General features: G+C 40.6%; 1 protein-coding gene across 1 annotated transcript in view; it reads right to left on the reverse strand.

The window, feature by feature from the left end:
- Positions 1-5,567: 5,567 nt before the first annotated feature.
- The window catches only part of Arglu1 (arginine and glutamate rich 1), a 23,176-nt gene continuing 5,236 nt past the window's right edge, over positions 5,568-23,507 (reverse strand). Inside the window, exons 2-4 of the mRNA XM_028766359.1 lie at positions 21,919-22,144; positions 19,553-19,636; positions 5,568-6,391 (exon numbers count right to left, since the gene is read on the reverse strand). Coding sequence (XP_028622192.1) covers positions 6,227-6,391; positions 19,553-19,636; positions 21,919-22,144 — 475 coding nt within the window. The 3' untranslated portion in view covers positions 5,568-6,226. The remainder of the gene's footprint in view (positions 6,392-19,552; positions 19,637-21,918; positions 22,145-23,507) is intronic.

Below are 23,507 nucleotides of genomic sequence, written 5' to 3' on the forward strand. Positions count from 1 at the left end.
GCGCCGAGCGCGCTGTCAGAGCACTATAAACGCGGGGCCCCGCCCAGTCGCACACAGCCCATTGGCTCGCCGCGCCCCGAGCGTGCGTTGATTGGGCAGCACTCCCGTCTGTCTGCCGCCCCTACCCGACACTGGGCACCCAGAGGTAGCGCGCCCCTGACAGGTGAGCCCCGCCTATGGGATGAGCCGGGTTGGGCGCCGGGGACCGCGCACTAGTGTGGCCCCGCGAGGCGCAGGGCACAGGGTTGGCCGCCTTTTGGCCACTCGCGCCGGCAGGGTCGCCTTGGCCCGCAAGCGCCTGAGCTGGTGAGTGCCCTCGCTAGGATAGGGCGAGACTTGGTGAACGCAGCGTTCCGCCGTGCGGCGCTCGCTCCCCGCCGCCCCCTACGCGGTCGGCGCCCTGGTCCTTCGCGGATTCATTTGAGCCTCTAATTGAGGGCCTTCTAGCTTGATTCTGGCACCAAGTGATCCTGTCCGGTCCGACGCAAGTCTAAACAGACTCCCGCGAGGCTGCGAGCCTTAGCAGCCCACCGGCAGTGCGAGTCCTGCCCATCCCAACCCCGAGCCCCAACTCCGTGCGCTGGTCCCTTTCCAGTCCTCTCCCCGCAAGAACAGCGCCTCCAAAGCTCCACTGCCAACGTCTGAGTGGACTTTTCTTTACTGGCTCCTGGGAGACCCCGCGACCTCACAGTGGCCGGGAAGTTAGGGGTGACACGGACGACTATCAGTCAGAGAAGTGGCAGTTGTGATTCTCCGTAGCTTGCTCAAGACCGATTTTGAGAAATTGCACTACGGCTGTGACTTCTACGGATCCACAGCGCCCACTAGCGCCCACTTTTGCCCCTCCTTACTTCAGAACAAGCCTACCAGCTACTGGATCAGATCTTAAGGAAAGGATCCAGATACTCCCAAGTCAAAAACACTTAAGATGTCCGGTAGCAGGAGAGCACAGTAGGTGGAAGGCACAGTCCCATGTACAGCCCGTGGTCAAACAAAAATTAACCACGTCTGTCCTTGAAATGCTGTCCATCAATACCAGAACTTCAAATGGAACTAAGCAGTTTCCACACCGATATCTATAAACACAAGTCCCACATAGTTGTATGAACACCCGATTTAGTTACTAAATCCCTCATCCCCCATCCTTTAAAACAAATTTCGAGCTTTAAAAGTGTTGACTTTCAAAAACCTTAATATAAGTTAATGTGTACTGCAACTAAGAGTTAGTTTGGAAAAACTCGTCTAAGACCAAAACACTAAAATACAATCGCCAAAATACAGCTTCGAGAAAACCTTTCCTGTAATTAAATTTTTAAGCATGCCTGCAATATGATTGGGGGTGGGGAACTGAGATGGGATTCGCTCTAGGCTAAACAAGGGACACACACACACACAACACCCAGAAATGGTTTTTTTTTTAACTTCCTGACTAAAAAACTGACACACTGCTATTTGACCTTTACAGAAAGAGGGAAAAAAAAGGCACTTGTTTTTTTAAAGATCTCACTTAAGGAATTCATAGAAATCTAGTGTGAAGTTAAAAGGTTTTTAAGTCATCGTCTGAAAGGTGGCTCAGTATGTGTTATGAAATTTAAGTTGTGACCTCTTAGCTCCCCATACATCGTCTCTCTGGTAAACTAAAGGAGGAAATTTGTAATGTCTGAAAATAACCCAGCTTCTAAAAATACCATTTTCAGCAAGCCAGATATTCTAACACCCAAAGCATTTTACCCTGGGGTAAAAAGTATATGTAAATATACCTTTTTTTTTTTAATCACACACATAATAGTCCTACTTTTAAATGTGACTTTTAAAGGGGTCATGGAGTTAACTTCAGATACCTGTGGTAAGCAGATACCTCTGAGCACAAACATCCAGTAACTTCACACTTAACATTCTGGTCCTCAATTGTTTATCCAGTCATTTGGGGAATTAAAACATAACCTCAAGCCATTCATATTTAATATTACACTTGCCATTATCCTAGGCAAAAATGTCACTGTATTTTATACGAAAGGCAATCACAGAAGAAATTCTAAAGCATGGCCACACCAATCACACTGTAATGTCTCTGATATTACTTCATTTTATGAATAAATTCTTGGGTTTGTTTTTGAAAACAGGACACAACTCTATGCCAAAGGACAACAAAGTACTTCAGCAGAGGAAGTCACTGATTTCTAAAGCTAAGGACTGGGATTTCTAATTCCCAGTCACTAGACTTGGGAATTGTAAAAGTACAATCTACTACGAAATGACTTCTTTTTTTAAATACAGATTTTATTATTATTATTTTGGTTTTTCGAGACAGGGTTTCTCTGTATAGCCTTGGCTGTCCTGGAACTCACTCTGCAGACCAGGCTGGCCTCGAACTCAGAAATCCACCTGCCTCTGCCTCCCAAGTGCTGGGATTAAAGGCGTGCGCCACCACTGCCCGGCTATAAATGATTCCTTACAGAGAGGCAGCAAAGCTGAGTTTCAGAAAAAAACAATCCATTAGCCACTAAAAATGTACCATACACTATGCCCTAAAGCCAATGCTAACCAGTTTGATCTTCAGACTGTTCTGCAACTTGACCACACCCAAGGCTCCAAGTCCTTGATTTGGAGGGGGAAGAAAGTGTGATCACATTCCTTAGGCAGCAGTCAACTGGCTCTAGTTCAACCTTTTCCTTTATGTATTAATGGAGAAACAGTACACTTCAAATGCAGAAATGGCACTGTATTTGTATACTGTAACCAGTGCGGGTAGTAGGAAGCCAAGCCTGTTTCCTAATGTGAACTGAGAGATCTAGAGGCCCATCAAGGCCCACCCAGTAAACTGGGTTAGATATTGTGGTGGATAAAGTCCAAGTATACAACTGGACTTACTCTAAACAAGGTCTCCGTTTTATGAACACATTAGGTATTTGGTTAGTAACATGCAAAGTCAAATGCCACTACTTGTAACCTACAAATGGAACCACTGAAGGCAATTCCTCAGTAATAGGAGAGCTCCGTGTTAAAAAAAAAAAAAAAAAGGCCCAAGAGAACTTAGAATCAACCAGTCTCATGCTTAATTCCCTATCTGCCAATTAATCCAAAGTGAACAGCCATTTGCCCTAGGAGAACCAAGGACCACCCATATGTATAGTGAAGAAACAGCTTTCATTCTAATCCTGCAGGTACTGAGATATTTAACAGAATATGATTGTATGAAACTGCTGGGCCATCAACATGCACTGCTCTTTAATTTACTGGTTTCAAATGAAGTTAAAGTATGAAAAATACAATCATTCCCACATTCTCCAGGAGGAGCCATGTTCTTTTCAAATAGTGCTTGTCAATCCAATGATGACTGGAGTATAAACGCTGTATCTCTACAGATTTTTTCAAAGCACTTTAGTACAAAGAAAACAAGCACTTGGGGTTTGCTGTAACAGATGGGGCTGAGAGGCTCTCACCACACCGAAATCTTCTGAACTCTGACCTGCTCTGCTGCTGTCTCAAAAAATCACTTTCTCCAGTAACTTCACTGTACACCATACAAGGAGAGCGACCCAATCATGCCAAACAAATGGCAACTGGCTACAAACGTATGGTGCTATGCATCAGGCAGTGCAAACCTACATTATGGTGAGTGTCCTTCACCAGGACAACTCGATTCTAAAATCATCAACATACACTTCACAGATGGCAAAGGAACCAAGACCAGTTAAACGGCAGTCCAACAAGGTGCACTGCTGGGGAACTCCCATCTTCTTGTCTTCACTTTTAAACCTAACAGCAAGTATTTACAATACTGTTAAGCAGGTGATTAGTCTCATCTTCAGCATCTCTCATGGCCAGTAATGCAAAGTGCACCAAAGGCTCTAGGTGGAAAGCAACTGAACTGAAGACAACTGTGATACAAGAAGCTAATAGCAGAATGGACACACACACACACACGAACACACGAGACATATACCAGTACAATTAACTGACCAGGTCATTATTCAGACAGCAGCAGCAAGCTCATTTACTACATCCTAAAATGTAGGGTCCCCTTCCCCTACTTGAAGCATTAAAGAGTCCTCACACCAAGCTAATTTAAAGGTTTAGTTTATACAGTTGAGATTTCTGCAAACTCCACAATATTAATGGCAATAACTACAAATTTTAAATACTAGAATAAAAATAAACAGTCAATAATTCTATAATGCATCAAGAACTTCAAGTAACTCAAGAAAACAAAACTGAATTAAAGGCATATTTGTATTAAGTTAGGGAACATCTGAACTGCTAAGAGAGTGGGAAAGATTAGCTTTTATAATATGTATACAAAAGCAATGGAATAAAGGAACAAGCTACTACATTGTTGCAGCACAGTAAAAGGTGGGTGCGTTTTATCGACAATGACATCCCCGTTCCTGTAGCCTAGCACACAACAGTAATCAGTCACTAAGCACAGGAACAATCTAGTATATCTCAGGAGTCTCCCACAGCAGAAACTCCATCACCTAGCAACTGTGATTTCTTTTCACGTGGTGGCAGAAGAAACTGAATGACAGGGTAAAGGCACAAAAAGCTGATCTCAAGTATTTGGAACCCAGGCTACTCTTCAGATAGTGCTTAGAACACTAGTAGAGCAAAAGCAACTTTTAAATAACACGCCCAAAACTTGAAGATGCAACTGAGAGCAACAATGACTCTGGATTGAAGAGTTACATTTAGCTAAGTTATGTTAAGAGATTTAGTTTTATAATCTATTCAGGTAAATGAAGCAGACGTGTACTTATAAGGTATCCTGTTCACTAAAACCTTCATACTATATACCTCATGCCTACTTAAAATTTTATCTTTAAAGATATTAAAATGATTTCATTCTTCTTTACCACAGTGAAGAGTTGAAACTAAAGTGACAGCAGTTTCCAAAGCATGCAAACACAAAACAGTCACCAATTATTCATCCCAAAGAACATTTTCAGTGAAAAGGATGTCGTCTCTGGGATCTTTGTTCTCCACTATGCCATGCCTACACACCTCAGATAACATTTTATAGCCTTTCCTTGAGTGTTTTAACACTAGTAAACTTCAACAAATAAAAGATGAGGCAGATTCTACTGGGTTAAATGTAAGTTTCCACGTGCAAAAATAAACAAAGCCCAAGCCCCCCCAAAAAAGTGAATTTAAATGGTCTTATCACCCCCACCCCACCCCTGCCAACAAGCTAGGGTGAAGACTATTTTAGTCATTTTGAACATAGAAAGCCAGGTTCTAGCTGACAGTCTACTCTTTCTGAAAGTAACAATATTCTGTCGTTTTAAAACATACCTTTTGTGTTTATTAAGTATAATTTGTATAATTTCTATAACAGAGGCACAGGTTTTGTATTTTCCAAAGATAATACTTGATGTTATAACTCTTTTATCAGCATAAAGTAGTGGCTGTAAAAATAGCCAGTAAGTATTAATTCACAAGTATATGTGATGTACATAGAAACCCTGTGAAAAGTATAAACCGGAAGAAATATAGTACAGCTCTAAGGCTTCTAAAAGTAAACCACCCTTCAGACTTTTCAGAACTTAAAAAAAAATTCCTTAAACATATGAATTTAAGACTTTACTTTATTCAGCAAAATCATTTATTTACAGTGGGGAATGCTGGTTTGATTTTGTCAATGAAAGAAACAAAAGTCCGACAGAGACAATACTGCACTGCAAGTTATTTCTGTAGCAGGTGACCAACTGTTTCCTTACCTGTTGTCAGGAACTTCAAGAGCCACAGCATCACAAGGATACTGCTCTAACAACACACCACAGGTCCAGTAAAACCCTGGGAATTTTGCAATGCAATTACCAACTTTTTCTTTTTTTATAAATGCATAAAAAAACAAAAAGTCAGCAAAACCAGCATTATGACATAGTAAACAGAGTATAACTCCGAAGTCAGTGGTCAGTGAACACCTTACCAGACCAGCTAGTCACCAAGTGACCTGCCTTTCAGCAGACCCAACCAGTACAGAATCCCAACAGGTGCAAAATACACCATTTCTAGAAGACAGCAATGATCTGATAAGGACTTGACTTAATGGAGGAAAAGAGGGTAAAATAAAGGGATTGCAGAGCATAGCCCCTATTAGAACAAGCTAACTTTCCAGATTTTCCAAATTAAAAAAAAAGAAAACAAAAACAAAAAACCACTTCAACATGAAGCTACAATACGAAGTTTTTTCATTTTTCTTTGCAAAAAGTTCAGAGTTTGCCATTCAATCCTGGGTTTTTAGTGAGAAGGACAGTTTTGGCCTGGACTTCCCCTTGCCCAGGATAATTTTTTGTTCTTCTTTTTGTTGACGCTGTCGTTCTTGTTCTAGTTTCATCCTTTCCTCATGAATCTTTCTTTGTTCTTCAACAATTCTCAATTGTTCTTCAGCCTGAAAGTAAAAATGAGAGCCATCAGTCCTGTCTCTCAGTATCTTCCGGCTACCAGGTAATAACCTACAAATCTATCTAAACGTTTGTACAGAGACCAGTAGAGAACAATAATTAAGGAAAGAATTATTTAATCCTACATATTTTCTCTATTTCATTTATAAAAGAATATATTTTATGGACTTCATGCCTTGATCACACACTTGATTTTGTCTTGATATACCATCAAGATTAACACATTATCCAAAGCCATAACACAAACTTAGTCCCAGATATGGTATCTACTCAATTATTGTATTTATAATTAGACATATACAAGAATTATAGTTAAAAATTCCCACTATGCTTATATATTATTAAGTCAAGTAACCAAGAATTTAGCCAGGCAGTGGTAGACCTCTGAGGTCAAGGCCAGCTGGTCTACAGAGCGTTCCAGGACAGCCAGGGCTACACAGGAAAACCCCGTCTGGAAGAATAAAATGAATTGTTCTAAGACCCAGTTTCTTGGAGAGAAAAAAATTAGCAAAGGTTTTGACCTAGCTGGTTATAAAATGGTATCTAATTTCCAATCAGCTGCAGAGTTAACAGCACCTTTGATCTCAAGCAGCTGACCACCTGCATGGCTCTTTACAGAATTCCCTTCATCACCATGGAAAGTCAAGCTACTCTCACAACTATGCTACTAACACCTTCCATCTCCTCGCTTCTCATGGGTGTAATGCCTTCTCCTAGAGGACATTAGGAATCACTTAGCTGGTAATTCTAGATATTACGGTGGGAATGACACCCAAAGGGTAAAGGACAGAGACAGTGCCATGAGAGCCTGCACAACAAAGAATCAGCACCTTTAATTTCAACAGTGTCATTAGATAGGCTGTTTTAGCCCTTAAATATCTCCATCGGTTTCCAGCACATTCTCCCATTTTTTTTCTCATCTGACTTTTACCTAAAACATGCACTATCCTTTGAGCCCCTCCATTTCCTTTCAAAGTTACATTTGCAGTCATTGCTTCTGCCTTATTTTACTTAAAGCTGTTTTTTAAGATGGTAACCGACAATAAATCCAGTGATTTCCCATTATTTGATTACAACCTTCTGTCCCCTCAAGTCTATTTTCATCCACACGGTGTCATACAAATCAGTAACATCCTCTGCTCATCACCACTCCTCTGGCCTCACAGTACTATTTTTTCACATAAAATGCAATATAGCTAGAGGCCCTTGGCAAAGGATGGAAATGACTATTACTGTTATGGAACACAAAACACGAAATTATGTCCTGCGGGCATCAAAATGGCAGTAGTGTTGTATGTGGGCCTGTAAGCATAGCTACAAGAGGAAAATGGGAGGAACTTAGCACTCAGGGTGGGCCAGATAAAAACTCCAGAGCCATGATGACCACTGCATTCTCTGTCCTCCTCAGGCAACTGCTGCAGTAGCCTGGTAAACCATGGACTGAAGAGATCCAACAGCCTCCAAACTCTACAGACTCAGTATGTAAAATACCCTTTCTTAAAATAAGCCCATCCTTTGAGGGTCAAGTTCTTTTTTCCCTTTTCCTAATTGTTAAGATCACATCTATTTAGTCAGAAGACAACTTACAGGAGTCAGTTTTATTCTTTTCATCACAAGGATTCTGAACAAACTCAGGTCACTGGGTGTGACAGGAAGCACCTTTACTCATCTTCTGGCCACTTCATTTACTTGACAAAGGGTCTCAAACCGTAGCCCAGGCTGACCTCAATCTTATGGTAATCTGATAGGAGCACTGTGGTAACTCCTAGGCTTTGTCCTGCCCTGCTGTCCCCTGAAACAATCCATCAGCTGATTCTTTGGCTTTAGGTGTATTTTCATCCACTGTCACCACACTAGTTAAAGGGTACACATTTTCTGTACACCTAAAATGCTGAGACTGTTTGATCCCCTGTACACAGTACTGAGACCCCTTTGTCTTCAAATTCTCAGTGATCTCTATGGAAAAGAGAAAAGAGCTGAACTTCCAAAATAACCATGCCCTGTACGTGGTAAGACAGCCACTCAAAAACTACCTACACCAGGAAAGTCATTCAATTCACTATCTCCCCTAGATTTATCAATGATCACAACACAAAAAGAATGATGTATCTGGGGCTGGGGAGATGAATCTGTGGATAAAACCATTGATGAGGACCACAATCCAGACTCTCAGAAACCACAAATGCCAAACAGGTGTTGTAGCAATATCTGCAACAAGCTGCCTAGCTGAAAACTGGTGAGCTCCCACTTCATCAGGTTAAGTAGAAGACACCCATGTTAACTTCACACCTAAATCCTTCATGCTAACTATCCATGTCAAATAAATCACCTATCTGGGATGCCAGCACTAGAGACTGAGCCAACGTGTATGTAGTAAAGGCTTTTTTCCCCATGTGTGTATTCACTTGTGAAGCCTTCAGCTATTTAAACACTCAGACTCAATCCTACCTGAGTTGAAACTACAAAAGCATTAGGATCTTCTGACTGAGTAGAAAAGAACAGCATTATTCCATGATTCTATTTAACATCACAGATATAATTTCCGATCCCATCAGTCAGTGTATGACTGACATGCTGAAGAGCAGCTAGATTCAAAGCTTCTTTATTAAAATTTACTCGACTATTTCAGTTTCTGGAATTTTTCATAAATATATCTGTAAATGTGCAAAATTTATAAATATTGAATGTATACAAGGCAGGCCAGAGTTGACGCTGTCCTTGATGACTTCTTTGCTTTTGGGACCCCCTCTCAATGGGCCTGGTTAGGCCTAGAAGGCTGGGCTACCATGGCAAGCTAACAGGCCCAAGGATATTCCTTGTACCCACCTACCCAGGCTGAGACTACAAGCTTGTACTGAAGGACACACACGTGTGCTGGGGATCACATTCAGATCTTCACACTTACACAGCAAGCTCTTTTCTGACTGAGCCATGTTCCTCGGACCCTAGAGTCATAATTTTACAAAAGTATTTACTGTATAGTTTGGAAAGAAAACGATGAAGGCTAAATAATCTGTAAAGCACCTGTTAATACTGAATACCTAATGAAAAAACAAAACAGGGATGGATGGTAGTGGTGGCTGGAGAGATGGCTCAGCAGTTAAGAGTGGTGACTACTTTTCTAGAGACCTAGGTTCAGTTCCCAGTATCTATATGATGATAGCCCACAACCACCTGTAACTCTAGTCCCAGAGTATCTAATGCCCTCTTCTGTCCTCCTTGGACATCGAACCTATGTCGTGCACAGACACACATTCAGGCAAACACTCACAAATGTAAATAGAATATTATTTAAAAGCAACATAAAACAGAATGAGGGAGACTGTTCTGGGGGTAAAGTGCTTGCTGTGCAAATATTAGAATCTGAGCTCAGATCTCCAGCACTTGTGTAAGAAGAAATTGGGTTCACTGGCTGGTCCACATCCAGTGCCATAGGAGTGGAGCTAGGAAGATCGCTGAGGCTCACTGGGCAGTCATAGTCTACCTGAAATGGTTAGTACCAAGTTCTTAAGAGAGCTTGTCTCAAGATGATGGGAAAGGCTTACATAAGACACTTAGTGTCTACTTCTGGTCTCCTCTTGTGTGCCCATGTGTGTACACTCATTAATACACACTTAAAACCATGACATATTTATATATGCCTGAACATGCATTTCAAGAACTCTGGAAAAACAAAATCACAACTTGAATTGTCTCCTTTGAAGGTGGACAAATAAGGTTTAGACAGAGGAACTTTACTTAATAGCAAATCAAAAAACAAAACTTTAAATGTGATGACATTTAAGGCAAAAATTCAGTAGCAAAATTTTTGTTTCAGCAAATCGCACTGCACTGAGCTCAAGTCTCAGCGTCAATAGTCCACAGTGTAAGACGCCCTTATGAACTGCTATACTACAAGAGGACTGCCGCATCTCGGGGTAACCTAGCAATAGGATTAATCTCCAGCAGTAGAAGCACAGACAATTTGAAGCCTTTCCTTTTCAGTGGATTAACACATAAGCTAAGCAGGCAAATGTCCTGCCCATGTATTCACATTTCTTAATGCTAGCCGCAGCTAAGCTTCACAGTTCTTGACAAATGGAATCCTCAAACACAAATTAGATGAGCTCACCTTTTTAAGTATCAGGCTCCCCAGTGATGAAAAGTTAAGTTTGTTATCTAGTCTATCTGTGAGCCTTGCCAATACCTTACTTGCTATATATTTTCCTAAGTCCTGACTTCCTCTAATTAACTTCCCAGCCCAGCCACACAACTTGTCTTCTCCCCTGCTTGCTCCCTGTGTGACCAAAAAGAGTATTTGAATGTGGAAGAAAAGAGCACAATACCCTTCTTACCCACAACAGAGGACATCTCTGAGGCCAAGGTTAGTGTCTACTACACTGCAGTCATTAAGATCGCTGTTTCTAGCCAGTAAGCCTAGAACTCGCATTCCACTGCCTTAAAGTGGCTGGTGTAAAGAAGTCACAAAACTAAAAGAATCTGTATTCGTGCAGGGCCAGGTTGTCCCTCTCAGCATCTTCTACATCATCTTGTTTATCAAAACCCACCTACACAACATCATCAGCATGCTTTTCTTGGACTGTCTGAACTCCATAACAATCTAAAGAGATACTTTTTATTCTTAGTGATTAAATTATGTAACAATCTAAAGAAGAAATACTTTTCATTCATAGTGATTAAAGGGACAAGAGGAAAGAATTGAAGACTGTACCAACAGGCTCCATGCCTTCCAGATTTTAAATCCTCTAAGGCATAAAACTTGATTGTCTCTGAATTACTTCTAATTCCTGTGTTTATTTTCCTCCCTGGAATATATACACTAATGTAAATCTCATTTTTGACAATGAATGAATGTTTAAAAAGAAATTAGTACCATGCATGAAAAGGCACATCCAGCCTTTAGGCAGTCAAGACAAGTGGTCTTGGATTTAAGGTAACCTTCTACAAGACCCTTCCTCAAGCAAACAAACTAAAACTGTTTAAATGTGATGTGCTGGTCAAACTTTTATACACTTTCCTCTACGTTTTCATATACAAGGCTTAGGAAAAATAAACAAAGCACAGGTGGGTACAGGGTGCCGAGCCTGTACATGGGCTAAGACACCAGCCCCTCCTCAGCTGCGCGGAGCCTGAGCTTCCTGAGGGCAGGGCTCCCATCGCCCCTAGAGCATCACTCATACCATTTAAAAAAGAATGCATGCTCTCCGCTTCTAAAACATTTTCTCTTCAAATGTCATTACTTATAAACTCCTAAATCAGTTTGAAACTTCAAATCTAGATACTCCAGGAGATTTTGCATTGCCTAAAATGAGAGTCAGGTGTGAGATTTGAGGAATATTCTCACAGCTTCAAAGACCCTGCTCTGTAACACTGACAAGAAAAATGATGTCTTTATGTGCTAACATTTCACATTAAGGGCAGGAGAGACAGTTTAGCAGTGAATAGTACTTTTGTGTTACTCTTGCAGAGGACCCCCAGTTCAAATCCCAGTGATCACAGAGTGGTTTACAATCCTTTATCAATTCAGTTCCTGAGATGTAAATACAACCCTCTTCTAACCTCAGGCACCAAGCATACACGTGGTGCACACATATACACGCATATAGAAGAAAGTAAATAAATGAAATAAACATTAAAATTAAAAAATACAATTTCACATTTAAAAAGAAAAACCCTATCTATATATATAGATGTATCTTTTCATCTACGCCCCAAATTTGTCTTGGGGAAACTTTTTGTGTATATTGTTATTCATTTCCTTCTAAATGCCTGTAGGTTTCCTTCAAGGCCTAAAACTTCCTTGGCACACTCATATTCAGATCCCCCATCTTGCTCCCTCTAGGCCCCACTTGGCAATCTGACCAATTTATCAGTTCTCTCTAAAGCATCTAACTGCTACTCTGTGGACACAAGACCATCTTCTCACTTGGACTCTCTTCTAGTCACTCTATGCAATGTCAACACATGCGCCAAGATCTAAACATCTGCTTTTTATACTGTGTTTCCAAATACATTAACAGAAGGTTAATCAGTGTTTCCTTCCCTGACTTCTCATACAGAAAACCTACCCCTCATCCTGATTTCTTAAGTCACTTCATTTCATATTAAATTACACACCGGGTACCATCTCCTGAGGAGTATGCAAAGCACTATTACCTACTCTACTGCCTACTCTAAAATGTCTAAAGTGAAACTTTAGCCCCCCACACACAATTATACCTTAAAGGTGCTCTTTCCAGTTGTGTGATTTCCTGTGTTTACTGTATAAAAATTGTTTAATAGAAAAAAATCATCACAGTCTGCACTATTTTAAGAAGCACAGGGTGAAAGCAGCAGGTCTTCAGCCAGCATCTTTGGTGCACAGTCAACTCTCCAGCCTCTGTCCCATTCTAACACTAACCTTAAAGGCCACTATCATCAAATCTCTGTTCACCTTCCCATGAACATTCCCCCTGGACAGACTTCTGTCTGTTTTCCGTCTCACCTAGCTGACTTTCCTGTTAATGTAATGCCCTCAGAAACTAAGTAGCCTAACCCCCTCTTGCAGCTATACTAGAACAATAAAGATTGGGTAAATGTAAAAAAGAATTTTATTTCTCAGTTCCAGAGGTCAGTATTCAAGATGCTGGCTATCCAGTGAGGAGCCTGTGACTACATCACACTACATGACAAATCAGCATTGACTAAGACAGAGTAAGGTGGACCCACAACCTCAAGCCTCACAACTTCAATACAGGTTCTACCCTCAAGATCAAAGTAAATTGCACTTTATAAAGTGTTTCAGAGAAAACAAGCATTCAAGCAGCTGTCTCCAATTAAGTCACTTGCTACACTGGGTGGGATCCTCTCCCCACCACTCCTTTCTAGATAATCTTCATTCCTGAGTATCACTGAGATGGCTCAAGACCCATGCAACAACACATTTGAAAAGCTGTCTAGATGCAAAACTTTCTCTCTAGAGCAAGTTCCTCTGTGTCCTTACGAAACGCAAAATTTTTGGTTTTTGTGTTTGGCTTGCAGGCACGTGTCTACACCAAAAGTATTTGGTGCCCACAGAGGTCTAAGAAGGTAGTGGATCCCCTAGGACTGCAGTTACAGAGAACTTTAAATGGCCAGGAATTGAACCTAAATTCTTTTCAAGTACAAAAACTGTCCTTTCCTACTGAGCCAACTACCCAGCCCTTCACCTTCTGTGATTATCTTTTGCAATCGGTAGCCTGAGACTCACCTAAATAACCAAGTGTGCTAGTTCCTTTTAAAGTTATTTTATTCTTCAGCCTTTTTTTTTTTTTTTTTTTTTTTTGCTATTTCTATGGGGACTGAGAAGCCTTATTGGTTTAGAATCCCTGTGAGTTCTACCTTTCACACAGCTGTAGGACACAACTTAGCTAGCTAGCTAAGGACCAAAGTCTTCCCTCCAGTTTCAAATAACACATTTTTAACACTTATGAACACTAAAGCACCTGTAAATAATCCACATTTCTATGGCCTTAAAAAATAGCAACATCTATGTATTTCCTATTATGTGCATCAAAATCTTCCAGTTTCTGCACAATTCCAAGGGAAGCTCAAAGCAAAGCTTTATTCTGGAGTCTAAGTCAGCATATGTCTTAGGGTTTTACTGCTGTGAACAGACACCATGACCAAGGACAACATTTATAGGAGGAGTTGAGAGTTCTATATCTTTTCCAGGAAGATAAGAAGAGGTCATTAAAGCCCACACCAACAGTGACACACCTACTCCAACAAGGCTATACCTCCTACTAGTGCCACTCTCTGGCCCCCACGAGTCTATGGAGGCCATACCTACCCATGGCATAATAAAAAATAGATTTAGTCCAACTTCCAAAGCCAAGCCCCCACAGTCTACAGCAGTCTCTACACTGTTAAAAATCCAAAGTTCAAGGTCTCTTCTGAAAGTCATCCAATCACTTAACTGTAATCCCCAAAGCAAGACAGGAGGAAACCAGTTAGGCAAACTCTTAAACTCTGCATCTCCACGGCTGCTGTCAAAGTGGTTCTCAGATCTCCAACTCCTTTTTCATCTTCATTGACTACAACAAACTTCTTTCTCCTGGGCTAGTTCCACTCCCTGTTAGCAGTTTTCCCTAGCAGATAGCCCATGGCTCTGGCATCTCAAAATTCTTGGGGTCTCCAAGGCAACTTCAATGTTACAGCTTCTCCAATATCTGGGATCCACACATGATCTTCTGGGCTCCTCCAAAGGGCTGGCATCACTTCTCCAGCTCTGCCCTCTGTAGCAAGCTCTAAACTCAGGTTGATCCACTCCACTGCTGCTGCTATTCTTGGTGATCATCCTATGGTACTGGCATCTCCGATACACTGGGGTCTTCTGCTGCAACTAGGCTTTACCAATACCCTCTCACCACCTCTCTTCATGGTGCCAAGCCTAAAATACTTTGCATGACCCCTTCAGTCCTGGGCCATCAACTGCAGCTGATGCTGCACCTGCACCGAAAGCCTTCTCTGGCCTCTCAGAGTGCCAAGCCTCAACTGCTCTCCATGTCCACATCATACCTTCAGAACCAGTACCATCTGGGTGACTCTTACACATTATCAAGTTCATCTGCAGCAATGAAGTACAACCTTGGCTATCTCTGGAACACACCTTCTTTGTACTCTCAGGAAACACTCTCCAGAAGATCTCACCTCAGTGAGGCTCTTCTTTACCACCACTAACTTCTTAAGCTCCAGCTAACCAGCATCAATTGTCCCAGTAGTCCCTTCTACTCTTGACTCTAAAGCCAGAGTCACATGGCCAAAGCTGCTGAGTTCTGTTGCTTGCTGGGGCTGGAACATGGCTCCTTGTTCTATTACATCATCACCAGCTTTCTGTTTTCCAGCTCCTTCACTGCCTAAGCTTGGCTGTCTTGAAACTTGCTCTACAGACTGACTTTGAACTCAGAGATCTGCATGCCTGACTCTTAAAGCACTGGGATTAAAGATGTGGCCCACCCAGCCTGTACTTGAACTCATAGATCTGCTTGGCTTTGTCTCCTGGGATTAAAGGCTTGTACTATACCTGGACCTAAATGTAGCTGGGTGGGATCTTGCCCCAAGGTCACCAACCCCTTAATTCAATATCCTTGAACACAGGATTTAGCTCCATGTTACTTCCTGGTGCCCCTTTAATACTCAAACCATATTTTTTATGTTTTTCCTTTCTAAGTTTGCTACGCTTGTTCAAAATTCTATTCATGAGACTTAACCAAAGAACAAAGTCTGTTGGGCTTTAAGACTTCCTTTGTCAATAATATAAATCTCTTTACCTTAGCCTCAGGTAGACTCTTCAGACAAGGACAAAAAGCAGCCACATTCTTCAAAATATCCCAAGAACAGTCTCTGGGCCACATATTAAAATTCTTCTCCTCTGAAACCTCTAGAACAAAGCTTCCACAGTTCAAACTGCCCTCAGCAACAAAGTCTTCCATATTCCTACTAGGATGTTCCATCAAGCCCCATTTAAAGCATTCCATGGCTTTCCAAATCCAAAGTCCATATTCTTCCAAACAAAAGCATGGATGGTCAGGCCTATCACAGCAATACCCCAGTCCCTGGTACCAGCTTCTTAGATAGGGTTTTACTGCTGTGAACAGACACCATGACCAAGACAACTCTTATAAAGACAACATTTAATTGGGGCTGGCTTACAGGTTCAGAGGTTCAGTTCATTATCATCAAGGTGGGAGCATGGAAGCATCCAGGCAGGAGGGTATGGTGTAGGAGCTGAAGAATTCTACATGTTGATCTGAAGCCTGCTAGGAGAAGACTGGCTCCCAGGCAGCTAGGATGCGGGTCTTAAAAGCCCATGCCCACAGTGACACACTCACTCCAACAAGGTTTCCTAATAGTGCCCTAGGCCAAGCATACACAAACCATCACAGCATGTTATCAGAAATGAGCTCCCTTGGAAGTATCAGGAGGCCTTTGAATGCTTTTGGCTTCTGTTGCCTCCAGGGGTGACATCTTCTAATCACATAAATCTTTAAATCCACTCCTTTTTATTTTTAATGGAGATAAGATCTCCCTAATACATAGCCCTGGATGTCCTGGAATTGCTATGCACTACCATGATCAGGTAAAACAACAGTTTTTTTTTTTTAAATTTCATTCTGCTCTGTCCTTACTTCAGCTTCTCTATGTCATGAAGTTAAAGAAAAATCTCTTAAAAGGACACATGTGATAATATACAAGAAACATTGAGAATAGTCTTAGTCTCGTTATAAGTCAATCACACCAGCAAAAAGCACTCCTCACTGTTCTGACCATATAAAGCAACATCCAAACATTCTCAGAACTAGGTATGGGGGAAGTATGAATTTCTGAGTCTACTATCACATGCATTTAGAAATAAAACAATACAAGTCTTTTAAGAGTTATCCATTGCAAAGTGAGCAATAATTTATAGTTAAGTATGTACACCTTTTAGACTTTCAAACATGGGATTTTTAACCTCTCACACAGCAATAAACTCACAAGGGTAAGAATTAACCTGTTCCAGTATTAAATATCTGTCAACGTGTACTTTGCACTGATCTCAAACCTTGAAGAACACCCACCTACTCAAAACTCATTATCCTGATGACTCCTTGCTTCAGTGAGCCAGAGACGGCGCAGATCAATCTCTACACTGCATGGACACTAGACAGGCACAGGCGGATGCTGTGCTGCTTCCTGGCAACCTGTCAGAATACACCCCTCCTCAGCAACTCTAAACTCTGCTGGTAACATGCCTGTAACACTGCACACAGGAGTTTGAGTCTAGCCTGGGATACAGAACTGAGATCTAGCTCAAAAAGAGCAAAACTAGAACATAAAATTCTGCTTCCTTAGCACAATACCTTACATCTTTACAAGTACAGCATACAAAACCTGGAGAAAACATCAAAAAAATTCTTTTAAAATGCTTCTTTAAAAATCATAAACTGGGCTGGAGAGAATGCTCAGTGTGGCTGCACAGCACTAGGGTTGGAATCCACATCCCTGTCTCCATGGGAAAGTAGTTTCTGGTGGTATGCACTCATCTGAAACTGAGGAGGTGGAGGCAGGCAGATCCCAAGAGCTTTACCCAGCCAGTCTGCTAAAACAATTAAGCTCCAGGTTCTGTAAAACCCCATCCCAAACAAACGAACAACTAAAAGTTTTTTGAGGGAAACATGCAGCACAACCTCCAGTCTCCACCAGTGCATGCATATTCAAACACACACAGAAGAAACTAAAATTCTGCATTAATAACTCAAACAATTTTAAGATAGTTGGTTGTCAATTCCAGGTCAAAAACTAGGAGTGCACCTGCTCAATGAAGCCAGGTCACATTTGGGTTTTGTGATTTTTATAATCAAATGTATGTGTTAGCTACTTGGGTTTTTTTTTTTAAAAAAAAAAAATAGAAAACCCTGTGAGAAAGCAATGAATAGACTAGAGTTAACAGTGGCTTTCACAAATGCCATCTGACTAAATCTAAAATATCCCTTTTTACTCCATATTTAACTGTTACCACGGGGGTGCCTACTATAAAGTTAACCAAAAGATGACTTAAACGTACTTTCCTTGCTAACTATCTTTACTCGGCTGTAAAAATAAAATGCATTATTTATATAAAAACATAAAACAAAACATATAAACTGGAGAAAAGGCGTAAAGGTATACTTAGAAATACCAACTAAAGCAACACACTGGCTTATCTTTCAGTGTCTTAAAAAGTATGCATATGCTTTTTGTGAGCTAATAACCAATTACAATAGCAGACTTGTATCTGGCTACGTTGTACATTATGTCTCTCCTGTTCAGAAAAACTGTCTGGGGGGAAAAAAAACCTCATTTGACTGGACAGATTTCACTCTTAAGAAGAGAAAGTACTATGTGCGAATGCAGTTTCACATGAGTAAATTTTACAAAATACATTTCTGGAAGCAGAATTTAAGGTTTGTGGTATATACCTGTGTATTTAAGCATTTTCTGAACCTTGCATATTCCCATCTAAATCTGCAGGATCACCATGTAAGTGCTTCCATTACTCTATATCTTAGTCAACACTGATTATTTCCTAAAGAGTAAAAAAAACTCCTAATTTAGCCAGGTGGTTGGTAATAGCACATGTCTTTAATCCCAGCATTCTGGAAGCAGAAGCCAGAGAATCTTCGAGTTCAAAGCCAGCCTGGTCTACAGATCAGGTTCAGGGACAGTCAGAGCCACACAGAGAATCCCTGTCTGAAAGGGAATGCAGTCACACAGAACCTCCCCAGCTCCATCAACTATGGTGCTCGCCTGGCTGAAAAAGCAGCTGTACCTGCTGGAATTTATAATGAATATGCTTGTTGATACACTGTAGAAAACTAGAAATAGGAAGCATTCTTGCTGAGGAGGTAACCATTCACTAAAATCTATGTTGACCAAAGTTGCTTGGAAATATGTTCTTGTAAATACTTATCAAGGAGACAGCTGATTGTAAAAGTTAACACTGGAATGTTTAAATGGTGTGGATACTAGGATATAATTGACCTAACTGTGGTGGGGTGTTGTCTAGAAGCCTCCCAAGAGATATCTTTTCTGAATTAGGCCCTTGATAGAAGGCGCATAAGAAGGTAAAGAAGTAAAATAGTCAAGGCATTGAGGTAAGTTAGGAAAGAGCACATGTACTTCTGTTGAGATTATAAATTCAAGTGAATTGGTACATAGCACACCTGGACGCCCAGCACACAGAGCCAGAAGGATCAGGAATTCAAGGCCAGCCTGAGATATATGAGTCCTAAGGCTGGGGGTTGGGGGGGAGTGGGTAGGCTAAAATGTACTGTTCTTTGATCAAATGTACAATCTTTCTTCTGTCTAGTGATGGGGTGCTTCTGTGTCAGTTATCTAAAGAACCTGGGTGTTTTGCTTTTTTTCACCTGATGGTTGGTTTCCAGGCCTAAGAAATGTTAATGTTAGTTAGGACTTAGATAGATACTAGGAGAATATCTCCTCCAGAAAATGTTTCCAAGCACTGAAAATGTTATAATTCTCTCCAAAACTCAACCTCAAGGTCCTTAAACTAGCCTTCAGAATCTCAAGTTCATCTAATGACTCAGCACAAATTCACTCAATCTGGAGGACCCCCACATGCCGCTGCCCAAATGTACACCACTCACCAGTTTGGCCTGTGCTTCTGCGATTTTCCGGTTATTTTCTTCTAATATCCGCTCCAGTTCCTCACGCTTTGCTCTCTCTTCCTCCTAAAGGGGAGGACATGTTGCGATGTTAGAAAAATAAAGTGTTTACCTCTACAGCAAATATTTACTAATCTTCCTCTCAACTCTGTTGATCTGACTTACAGGGTAGCTTTACAGCTACCTTTCTGTCTGACATATGATAAACTGTGCAGCCACTAAAAAGTTGGTTTCTAACACTAGATTTAAATCATCCCTCCCAGTCCAAAACAGCAACCGACTAAACCCTCCCTAGTAGTCTCCGGGCAATTATTACTAATACTTTAATATCACACAAATCAACAAGGACAACTACAAAACTGGATAGTATTTACCAAATTAAAAATATATATAAAATATAAATAAAGTGAATATTTGTCTCACCAATTATGGATACCTACGTATTCTTTACCTATACTCCTTTAATCAGCATTAAAAGTTGAGTATTTACTGTCTTGTCCAGTGTCCTGCAGAGTGTGCTCCTCGGCTGCCATACGCGCCAGCTTCCTCTTTAAAATGATTTGTACTGTTAGCTTGGCAATACCTGCATCAGCAGCTCAACCATTTATAAAGAAACAACATACAAGGAAGGCTGAGCTGAGGAATGCAGATGTTTATGGTAAGAAGGAACAAAAAATGTAATTCATCATTCCTAAGGCAAACAATTAATAAGAAAAATACATTTACTGTTAGTGAAAAATACAAATGGTAATCCATACTAAGGACTGTTTCCATGGGGCATGGACTTAACATCAGATGTTGACAATCACTAAAGGCAGCTTATATTGTTCATCTACAATCTGCACTGAAATTCAGGAATCCGGGGGATGCACAGTCAGGAAATAAAATTCTGTCATTTTTTTTTTCTTGGAGAATTTAATGAAGTTTTATAATGCAAACTATATGAAGATTGCTTGATGGTTTGGGCAGTGTTCAGATCACAGCAGACATACTCAAATGATTTTAGTATTTGGAAAGACTGTCAGAGGATTGTGTCCGTGTTAAAAAATAATGTTAATATGAAACAAAAAGCAAATGAAGAGAAAAAAATCTTGCTATGATTAATAACTCGCTACAAGATAGCACAATTACTCCAAAATATCTCCATTATTAAGGGCATTGATACAAATAAAAATACCATACACTGAATTTTAGTCTGTGAAACCAACTACAGACAGGTCTATGTAGTTAAGACAGGACAAGGGAAATGCACTGTACAAGCAAAGCTTACTAGAAAGCAGAGATTTAACACAATGTCAACTTGTCCACAGTAACGCCAGGATGAAAAATGACAGTAAGTCATGTGTTTAGGCCGAATATTTACAAATTTATGTTCAAGAAAACATTCGCTTCAGATTCCCTGTTTCACACAAATGGAATCTGTGTGTTTATTAACAAACTGTGAATGGACACTCAGGGCTGGGAAGCGATTAGCCCTGAGTGCTTCTGTGACTTTCGCCACACTTTACGATCCTGGAGTAATCAGTGCAAACAAGCCATAAAGCTTCAGTAGCAAATTACTGTCTCACAGAAAGACATTTTCAACTTCTGCTCCAGCTGCTGATAAAACAAATCATGTGTTTAGCTTGACTCCAGACAAGGACAACCTGTTCCTTCAAAACTCTCTAGAGAAAAAAAGGAGTTGTTAGTAGGTACTTTAAAAAAATAAAAAATAAATAAAAAAGATGAACAATCTGGACATTTTTTCCTTAAAAGATTCCTTGAAACACATTAGGAGAATGGAGGGCCTTATAATCAGAACGCTAGAATTAGTCCACTGTGTTGAAAGGATTGAGGGAAGGGATGAAGGGTAACAGAAGGAAAAAAAGAATAGTGAGAAAACCTATGTATCAAAAGCAGGTGCTGTCACTCAATGTCAAGCCCTGCTCTCTGTAATCTGACTGAAGGCAAAAGCCTCTCACAGTCTAGGTAGCAGAGTGATAACAGAGAAGAAAATGCAACCGCGCACGGGTGGATCTTTAGCCTTTTCCCTTTCCCACTCCCTGGTTCCCCCACCCTCCCAAAAAAGAATGTAGTCCTGCAGCCATGGCAAAAGTTTCAAACACTTCTCAAATACGTAAGCCAGTTCCATTGGATCAAAAATATCCTTGAATAAGTTTTAAGAAAGTAACTTTTAAGCACCAGTCAGCACTTCTGGCTAAAAAATTATCTTTCGCAGCCATGTAAGTTTAGATGAGAAAGGAATTAGATAGTCGCATTCCATCTCGTTCTGGACTGAGCAGGAGGCACACCTGACACTGAAAGTTTTGCCATGGACTGTCTCTACTTTCCAAACGACCGAGCGTTACCTCTCTAGCTTTTTGTGCTGCAAGCTCAGCTTGTCTCTGTCGCTCGAGTTCTTCGAGCAACTGCTTTTCCATGATGCGTTTGGCTTCTTCCACCCTTCGGAGAACTTCTCGCTCAATCTCATCCTTCCTTTTCTCCAATTCTTCTTCTACCCTTTTTGCTACCAATTCTTCCACTCTTCGTGCTGTTTCTTCCTCAATGAGTTTTTCTTCTATTTCCTGCTGCCGACTAGCAAACAAAAATAGAAAAGACAACTTAATATTTTAAAGAACCTAAGAATTAGAAACCTAACTGTAAGCCCACTACAAAATCAACGAGTCTCATGTCTTATATCCTTAATAATTGTATAGCTTATTTTCTCATCACATTAAAAAACCCCAGCAGCCAGGATAAGTGATACAGAAATTAAAATGAAGATAAAAATCCTGAGGGTTGGGGGTTCACACATTCTAAATATAGAAAAGCTAGTTAGTGTAAAACAACAATCTAAATCATTGGCCTTATTTAGGAACGGTAAATCTGAAACAGCAATCTGCGTCTGCTAAGCCCATGATGCACTTAAGTCGTTCTATCCAAGTTGAGCTGCAGAAAGATGCAGTCACTTTCCCTGCTCCTTTATGTAAAGAGCAGACAGCAGGAAGACGACTCAGTTAATGGCTGTGGCCTTTACTCTGGCTTCTGAACTTCCAATCCTGTTGTGCCTTTTCCTCCTTGGATATTTTATTTAAAAGTTGTTCTGGAGGCCAGAATAGAAAGGTAAAAATCTAGTATATTCTCATTATTTAAATCCTACTGACACAGTAAGCTTACTGACTGGAAATAAAATTTTCTCTAAAAAAAAATCTACCAAAGGATTAATTGTACATTTTGATCGTCACTGGTTCCATATATCTATTTTGAGGTTGGTAGGAGGAAAAACCTGAAATAATCTTCCATGTTTATTTGGTTAGATGTTAAGTGATAGTATTTTGGATAGACTGGAAGCTATCCAAATATGTTATCTATATCTATATGTTAATACTATAGTGATCTTTTAAATATAGCTACTAGAAAGTATTAAGATACATACACATCTTGATCACATTGTTTCTACCTAGCAGTGGGCTAAGCAATATTATGTGCAGAATGAACAAATTCAAATGATGCATCTAAAGCCAAAAGAGGCCAATTTATTCTTTCCCCAAAATTATCAAATTAACAACAACAACAAAAAAAACTTACAACTTTTACCCAGAATCTATTTGACATACATATATATGTGTGAGAGTCACTCAACTGATGTAAGACTTTGTATAGTCTGGTGTGACCCTTAAGCACTCTGATACATTTCAACTAAATTCCTACCCAGGGGCTTGTCAGCTCAACCCATCATTTCAGTTTCTACACTTATCCTCTCCCTCTGTAAGAGAGACAGAAGACAGAAGGGCAGTGGTGGCACATGCCTTTAATCCCAGCACTTGGGAGGCAGAGGCAGGTGGATTTCTGAGTTCGAGGCCAGCCTGGTCTACAGAGTGAGATCCAGGACAGTCAGGGCCACACAGAGAAACCCTGTCTCGAGAAAAAAAGAGAGAGAGAGAGAGAGAGAGAGAGA

The sequence above is a fragment of the Grammomys surdaster genome, unplaced genomic scaffold (assembly GCF_004785775.1).
Source record: "Grammomys surdaster isolate TR1022 unplaced genomic scaffold, NIH_TR_1.0 167, whole genome shotgun sequence".
In the NCBI taxonomy this organism is placed as follows: domain Eukaryota; kingdom Metazoa; phylum Chordata; class Mammalia; order Rodentia; family Muridae; genus Grammomys; species Grammomys surdaster.